The sequence below is a fragment of the Stegostoma tigrinum genome, chromosome 5 (assembly GCF_030684315.1).
Source record: "Stegostoma tigrinum isolate sSteTig4 chromosome 5, sSteTig4.hap1, whole genome shotgun sequence".
NCBI classification, from domain to species: domain Eukaryota; kingdom Metazoa; phylum Chordata; class Chondrichthyes; order Orectolobiformes; family Stegostomatidae; genus Stegostoma; species Stegostoma tigrinum.
Window position 1 is genome coordinate 52,898,395 of NC_081358.1, and position 7,800 is coordinate 52,906,194.

Below are 7,800 nucleotides of genomic sequence, written 5' to 3' on the forward strand. Positions count from 1 at the left end.
CTGGAGATGATTGGGATCCCTCTCCCTTTGTGCTAGGTATGACTCCATCAATTGGAGATTTTTTTTCCATATTGACTTTAATTTTACTAGATGATTACACAGTCAAAAGTTGGCCTGATGTCACTTTTCACATCTTGTAGCTCTTCACAGCTTTTGGAGCAAGCATGAACCAGTCAGGTTTGGAGATGTGGAACTCTCACTGAGCTCTGAGCAGATTATTGATGAATGAGTCCTACTTGGTAGCATGGTCACCAACACCTTGCAGGCACTTTGATTGTGAACAGGCCCATGTGGCACAGTTTGTGTTTGTGGACAGAAGGTAACTGGGCAGTTTTCTATTTTGATGAGATGATAGCAGCTGTACTGATGGAGGTCAGGCTTATTCTGAACCCTAGATCTTCAGCCATTGCTACCTCCAGTGTTTTCAGCTGCATTTGAAAGTTAATTGAGTTTCTGAAATAGTATTTACATGGTGTAGACGTTGGTAAAGGCTGAGACAGATCATTGTCCTGAGGGATGGTGGTTTCAAGTGTTTCAATCTTGGACTGCACCATTGTTGATAATGTAGATGTTAAGGAAATACCTGTTTTTTGTCATACGTTGCATATAGTGTAACTTCAATTTGTAGGGTTGCATAGCTGTATATGTAGTGTACAAGATACTGCTTCTGCTGTTTATTGTGCAAATGCTGTCATTCAAGGTTTCCTTAGACCTCTTAATCATCCACAGGGTAAGTTAAGACCAGAAAGTGACAGGTAATCTGGAAAATGCTTCTGGTGGTTATTCCAGTATATTTTTGATTAAATATGATTTAATTTCAACTATTTTTCCATTATTAGGGGGTCAACCTCTACGTCAAAAATCTGGATGATGGTATTGATGATGAGCGTCTACGCAAAGAGTTTTCACCATTTGGCACAATTACCAGTGCTAAGGTATTTGTCTACTTTGTTTTCATCTTCATAATGTCTATTATAAGAGGAAACGTTTAAGCCAGTGTGTTGTAGAGATATATTGGTGGTGGATAACTTGAAAAATTATTTTGTGTTTTGCTTTAACCTCCGGGTACATCTTAAATATGTAGGTGGTTTGGTTTCCATTAAGAATCTATCCATGAGGTAGACATTATAGAAAGGAAGCTTAAAGGCAACATTTGTGAGAAATAGTCCATTTTGAACATTGTCTGGACAACTGTTCTGATGTTTTCAGATGATTTTATTTAATGAATGGAATAATTAGTAATCAGAATGGCATAATCTCAATGTTATCCATAGGTGATGATGGAGCATGGTCGTAGCAAAGGCTTTGGATTTGTTTGTTTCTCCTCACCAGAGGAGGCAACCAAGGCGGTAACGGAGATGAACGGCCGAATCGTGAGCACAAAACCCTTGTATGTTGCTCTGGCTCAGCGCAAAGAAGAACGACAGGCTCATTTGACAAACCAGTATATGCAGAGAATGGCGAGTGTCAGAGCTGTACCAAACCCCGTAATCAATCCATATCAGCCAGCTCCACCCTCTGGCTATTTCATGGCGGCTATCCCTCAGGTAAATGTATACTGTAAACCAGCTGAAGCACTGGTGAAATGGAAATTTTTTATTGGTAGAAAATAGTATTATTAGCATGTCAAAAATGAACATATGCATTTAGCATCTGCTTTTTAAAAATATGCTTGATAATAACGAAACCATTTGTTCACAAAGGCACAGAATCGTGCTGCATACTACCCAGCAAGCCAGCTTGCACAACTTCGACCAACCCCTCGATGGGCTGCTCAAAGTGTCAGACCCCAACGTAAGTATATCAGGAAAATGGTAGTTTTAATGGACTGTTTTAATCATGAGAACACTTGTGTGGCATGATTATGGCTTAATTCAGGTTTTTAAAATTTCTGTGGAATTACTTCTGTCTTTGCCAGCATTCCAGAACATGCCTGGTGGTATGCGTCCAACAGGTCCTCGACCACCAGCACTCAGCTCCATGAGACCAACTTCTGCTCAGGTGCCACGTGTCATGAGCACTCAACGTGTTGGTGAGTTGACTATATTTTAAACACTTTTTGCTCTGTAGAATTTGAGAGGCACATGTTTGTATCACGTTAGTGTATTTTTTTATGTGGCTGCAACAATTTCTGTTGCGACTTCACTGTATCTTGGAAACTTGGCAGGAGTCATTGCTCTCCCTGGTGGTGCAGACGATTGATGGAGAGCTGCTGGCCTCTGGCTAACAGCTCTTGAAGGGTCTGACCTGTGACATTCTGATCCTTGATCCTAGGGAAGGTGTAGCTCTGCCGGTTGTTTGATTACCACTTGAAGGGGAGGTTGTGGCGTAGTGAAGATGTCACAAGATTTGCAATCCAGACCTCCAAACCATTGTTCTAGGTACATGAATCCCACCATAACCTATCATGAAATTTCAATTCAGATAGAAATTTGGAATAAGGGAAAGTTGGCTTGATGGTGACCATGTAACCATTGTTGATTTTTTTTTTGCTTTGTAAAAACCCATCTCCTGCCCTTTAGGGAGGGTAGTCTGCCCTCCTCAGTCCATCTGATCTGGTGAACATATGGTTCTAGACCCAAAGCAATCTGACTCTTAACTACCCCCTGAAATGTCCTACCAAGCCACTCCATTCAAGTACAATGAGGGGTGGGCTTTCAAATGATTGCCTAGCTAGTGACACCCCGCATCCTTTAAACCCGTTTTTAAAAATAAAATCGTGGACCTTCCCAAAAAGGGGTGATAAGTTGCTTTTGCTGGTTGGAAAGCTGTCAGTCAGGACCCCTTTTGCCTCTTAAATACTGTCCTCTTACCTTCATTACTTGCTAAGGTCTATAGTTTATTAGGTGGGCTGGTAACTCATCTGTGTCTCCTTAAAAGCAGCAAAAAAAATTGTTTCCTCCCTTAAAATTTGTGAAGGGACATAGATTGGCTGTGGCTGCTTGCCTTTCCAAAATAGGTGGTAGATGGTTGCCAGTAAGAGAAACACGTTTATTGTCTTCAGCCTCAAACTCAAGTAGGTATTTAGAAGTTTGTGTGTTGTACTGTAGGCAAGCTACAGCTGTTTGCAAGCAAATAGTAATTTATTCTGTTGCATTAATTGGCCTTGTAAAAAGTGGAAATCTAAAATACATAGTAGCCTTTAAATTTAGCTTCGATGTGTGCTATCATGAAACCTTTTCCTACCAATGCCGTTTTGAGGCTTGGAACATATCATGACCTCTTGGTTTGGGGGGCTGGATAGGAGGAGAAGACCAATCAGAGCTGGCTAATTTATTGCTACTTGAAGCTAGCAACCCCAGAGTCCTTAGCTCATGATTTCACTTCGTGGTATAGAAATGTAAACCACTCCACTGTTTTGAAAAGTACTCAAAGCTGTGATCATTTTTATCACTATTACTCAAAATGGAATCCATCTGCATTTAGGACCTTGCACTTTACGTATGGTCTTGAGAATTTAAGGTGGTGATGTTTATCTCCCATATTTCCTTTGAAAGATAGTATCACTTAGTTGTGCACATAATTTTATCTATCATTTTCTTGTCCTGCTCCATGACAATCGTCAAAAGCGGTCACGGATTCCAGCCTATCTCAAATGCTAGGCTAATATTTTGGTACATTGCTTAGTTATGGTGTTTCATTGATTTGGAGCAGTAATTGCATTTTTGAAATGCTTTGGACAGCCTCAGTTATGAAAATTTAAGTCAAAATTGTATGCAAGGGGTTTCCCATTTGTCTGAGATAAACAAAGACGAGTCATGTACTGGGCTGCATGTTTCAGAATGATTACATGCGTATCTCGTGGGTGGTACTATGCCTGTTGGTCTAAGCATTCTTCGAAATGACAACAGTTAGTTCAGTGGGCTGTTAAACAAAGTTATCCAAAAATTAGTGTAAGATTTTTTTTAGTACTTGGTATCAAGACCTGTCCATTTGATTTGCCACAATATCTGTACTGTTAGCTGAATGGAATGCCATTAATTTTCCGTGGTTGATCGTTGTCTCCAATTCTTGTGTGGAGCTCAATTAGCCTGTCAATATTTCCTTTAATTATTTTGTGGTAGCTCAGATAATTACAGACAAAAGACTTTGAGAATTTTGGACTTTCGGGAGTGTTTTATCTTTATTATTTTGTAAGCCAACACAGCAACACAGACAATGGGACCGCGCCCTGGTGCTACTGCTCCCGGTGTCCGTTCGTTTACACAGTACAAATATGCTGCAGGCGTACGTAATCCTCAACAGCATCTAAATGCTCAGCCTCCAGTTGCTATGCAACAGGTATGTATGCTATGTTCTTGCTCCCAAGTTTTAATGCTGCATATCTTGTAAATTATGCTATCCAGGCTTATGCAACACATGATCACTATACAAATGAAGTCTAATTGGAAAGCTGTTGTACTTGAGGACTGCCCTGACAGCCATTACCTGTTTCATGTAGATGAACCCTAATACATGCTAGTGTATATCCACTCAAGTATCTGTCTTGGTTAGTGGTATTAGTTCCATGAATCAGAAGGTTCTATGTTATGCTTTGCTGCCAGACATGGGAGCTTTTCCTGGATTAACAACTATATGGAAGTGGTCTTCTAAGGACTTTTTGGATATTTAATGAATCTGGATAAAATAGGTTGCCAGTTTAAAGCTTCTGTGCACTTGTTTCAAATAGTGTAAAGTTATCATGGTTAGCTCAATGTTGGCATCTGATTGTTAATTTATTCCATTCATTTAATGGCTTTAGTAGTCACTGCTATTTATGCTGTTTTTGATTGTGTTCTCCCAGTTTAAGTATATTCTGATAACAACAAACCTCTATAATCTGGTTGCTGTCTACCCCTTACTGGCCACAATGCATGCAAATAATGAAAACACACATGTTGGAGATCATTGGCTCACGCAACATCACGTAGAGAGACAGCAAGCTAGCAGAGTCATCCAAACTCAACATTAGCTTGCTCCTGCTCCATGCATGCTGCCTGACCTGTGATCTCCAGCATCTGCAGTAATTTGCTCCTATGTGTAAATAATGAACTGTTGTTGTGATGTGGGTCGTGATTATAGGGCAGTTTGGATCTCAGAATTTGCTTTTTCTGAAATATTGTAATCATCTGGTGAAAATAACGTAACTTAAAAACTTCATAGGATAAATGTTCTCCCTTTTCAGCCTGCCGTTCATGTACAAGGCCAAGAACCCCTGACTGCTTCCATGTTGGCTGCTGCCCCTCCCCAAGAACAGAAGCAGATGCTAGGTAAGAATCCAATTAAAGTTAACAAAGATAGTGATAAAAGGGAATTGTTTTTTCTGTGTAACGACAAGTAAGACTTACGCAAGGCAGGGAGGACCACTGCACTTATCATGTGTATTAATTTTAATAGAATAATAAATTACAGTTAAACCAGTGGCATTCAAGAAAATGAGAAATAGAAGACCATGTGGCCCATTCGGCCTTCCCTGCCATCCGTGTGATCATGACTGATTTCGGGCTTCATTCAACTCCACTTTCTTGCCTGCACCTCTCATCTTTCAATTCAGAGTCTATAGTGATTTAAATATACTCAGTGGTGACACATCACAGCTCTGGAGTAGAGAATTCTAGCTATTCAAAATTAGTTTTTGTTTGACGACAACTCCCTGTCCTGAGATTGCACCCATGTTCTAGATTTTCCAGCAAACAAAAACCCATCAACTACCCCATCAGGCTCTTGCAGAAATTTGAATGCTTCAGTGAGATCACCTGTTGTTCTTTTAAATTTCAGAGAATATATTGACTTGATTTCTTCAGTCTCTCATCATAGAATAACCCTTATGGCAGTTGGAGTGATAATGTGAGCACAGAGTCACAAGACTTTCTTAGGCTGTGAAAACATTAAAGTGGTTAAGGAATTTTTGTACAACATGTATCCATTCTGTATGTGACCTTTTGGAATATTTGATGCTGACATAAATTACTAAAGAGGAAAGATTTCAGTTTCCCACTAATATTCAGCTTTATTGCAATCAAGCAAAATAAGTCTGGAGTCTGTGTGATTGGGATGTCAATGATATTTGAGGAGGTATATTTCTAGAAGTTCAAGTTATTATTAAGATTTTAACATGCAGCTAGTTTTTGCATTGTTGCTCAGTTATTCAGTGAAATATTTCCTTGCAGGTGAGCGACTTTTCCCCTTGATTCAGAATATGCATCCAAGTTTGGCAGGTAAAATCACTGGAATGCTTCTTGAAATAGACAACTCTGAATTGCTTCATATGTTGGAGTCACCAGAATCTCTGCGCTCCAAGGTAAATCTGTGATGCCTTTGTTTTGTAAAGAAAATAAAATGTAATTGTTATGCATATTTGCCATTTCTGCAGTTATGTAGCTGCAATTTCATATGATGCAATGATTGTTTTGACTTTTCTAATTCAGGTTGATGAAGCTGTTGCTGTACTGCAGGCCCATCAGGCAAAAGAGGCTGCTCAGAAAGTAGTTGTGCCAAATGCTGCAGGTGTTTAAATTTTTCAGGTAAGTATTGATGGAGGAAATACTTTCACAAAAACTGTAACTATCATCTTTGACCATCATATGTTCCAGATTTTTAACCTAACTCCATCTTAAAATCTGGCCACTTACAGTCCTTGTTCACTTTATTTAATGCTGGGTCAAGTTGGAGATGGAACATGGTGCCAGGTTCTTTTATATGTAACTGCAACTAAGTTGTCCAAGTTTATTTATCATTGAAGTGTAATTGAACCAAAATAGTTGAGAAATTCTCTAATCACTGATGTGGGCACTAATGCTGGAAAGCTGATAACCTGAGTTACTTTTACTGTAGTTTTTAAGCATGTTTTGATTCAAGTCTTGGCTTAATTTTCCTTTCGTATAAAAATAACAAAATCTGCTTATTTCTCTGCAGTGCTGTGCCCCTTTGTTTAATGGAAATTTTACAAACCTGTTATGAAATATACACTAGATTAAAATGTTTAGATAAAATTAAGTTGAACCAATGAATATACATAATAATTCTATTTTTATTTTTCCTGTAGGAGGAGGATCATGAAGCTTGCATTTATCGAAGAAAAGATTTAAACATTGGAAAAAGCTAAAAAATTTTAAAACATCGCAAAACAATAAAAAATTTATACAAAAAAAGAAAGGAAACCTCTAAGCTTATGAAACAAAGTCACTGCCAGGTCTGGCATAAGTGATGCTAGTCCTAGACTTAAGGGAAAATACCAAAAAAAATTGTAAAATGAAAAGTTTTCTAGGCCGGGGTAGGTGTTTTATGCACAGAAATGTTTGCATTCCTTTCTTTAAAAGTTTTGTAATCCATTACTGTGGAAATGCTCAGCAGATCCACACTGTTTTTAGTTAGCAGTGTGTTTGATGGTTGAGCATTAGAAACAAACGGAACGTTTGGATTATAGAATGCTTGCTTTAATAAAAATGCTGAATAATGATGTGTGTGGATTCTTGTTTAATGTTGCGCTTGAGTTAAGTGCTTTTAGTAGCAAGTGTTCCAAAATCTTTGATTATAGTTGAGTGAATAAAAAAAGTTCCTTGGTTGATTAGAATCCCATTTGCCATCGAGTTTAAGAAACCCCAAGTTCTACAACCATACTAGCTACTCATTGATATTTTCTTTTGGAATATGCACTTTCATTGGTACCTTCAATGAAGAATGACAGAGAATCCAAAGTCACGACTGATATTTTCTATAGAAATTGGAAAACCGCAATAGTTATTCCTCTGTCACTCTTGCAGTCAATTTATAAAATAAAATTATTGGAGTACAGCCCCATTCAAATATGATTATCAAAAG

The 7,800-nt window shown here is 38.4% G+C and overlaps 1 protein-coding gene across 3 annotated transcripts in view; it reads left to right on the forward strand.

Annotated features, from left to right (window-relative positions):
* Window positions 1–7,436, forward strand: part of LOC125451468 (polyadenylate-binding protein 1) — a 28,548-nt gene extending 21,112 nt beyond the window's left edge. For 2 of the 3 annotated variants that reach the window (XM_048528562.2, XM_048528560.2), the window contains exons 7-15: window positions 840–935; window positions 1,275–1,547; window positions 1,704–1,794; window positions 1,919–2,032; window positions 4,139–4,281; window positions 5,165–5,249; window positions 6,150–6,280; window positions 6,408–6,503; window positions 7,025–7,436. In XM_048528562.2, coding sequence (XP_048384519.1) covers window positions 840–935; window positions 1,275–1,547; window positions 1,704–1,794; window positions 1,919–2,032; window positions 4,139–4,281; window positions 5,165–5,249; window positions 6,150–6,280; window positions 6,408–6,494 — 1,020 coding nt within the window. In that variant the 3' untranslated portion in view covers window positions 6,495–6,503; window positions 7,025–7,436. The remainder of the gene's footprint in view (window positions 1–839; window positions 936–1,274; window positions 1,548–1,703; window positions 1,795–1,918; window positions 2,033–4,138; window positions 4,282–5,164; window positions 5,250–6,149; window positions 6,281–6,407; window positions 6,504–7,024) is intronic. The other variant, XM_048528561.2, reaches the window with a different exon arrangement.
* Window positions 7,437–7,800: the final 364 nt, after the last annotated feature.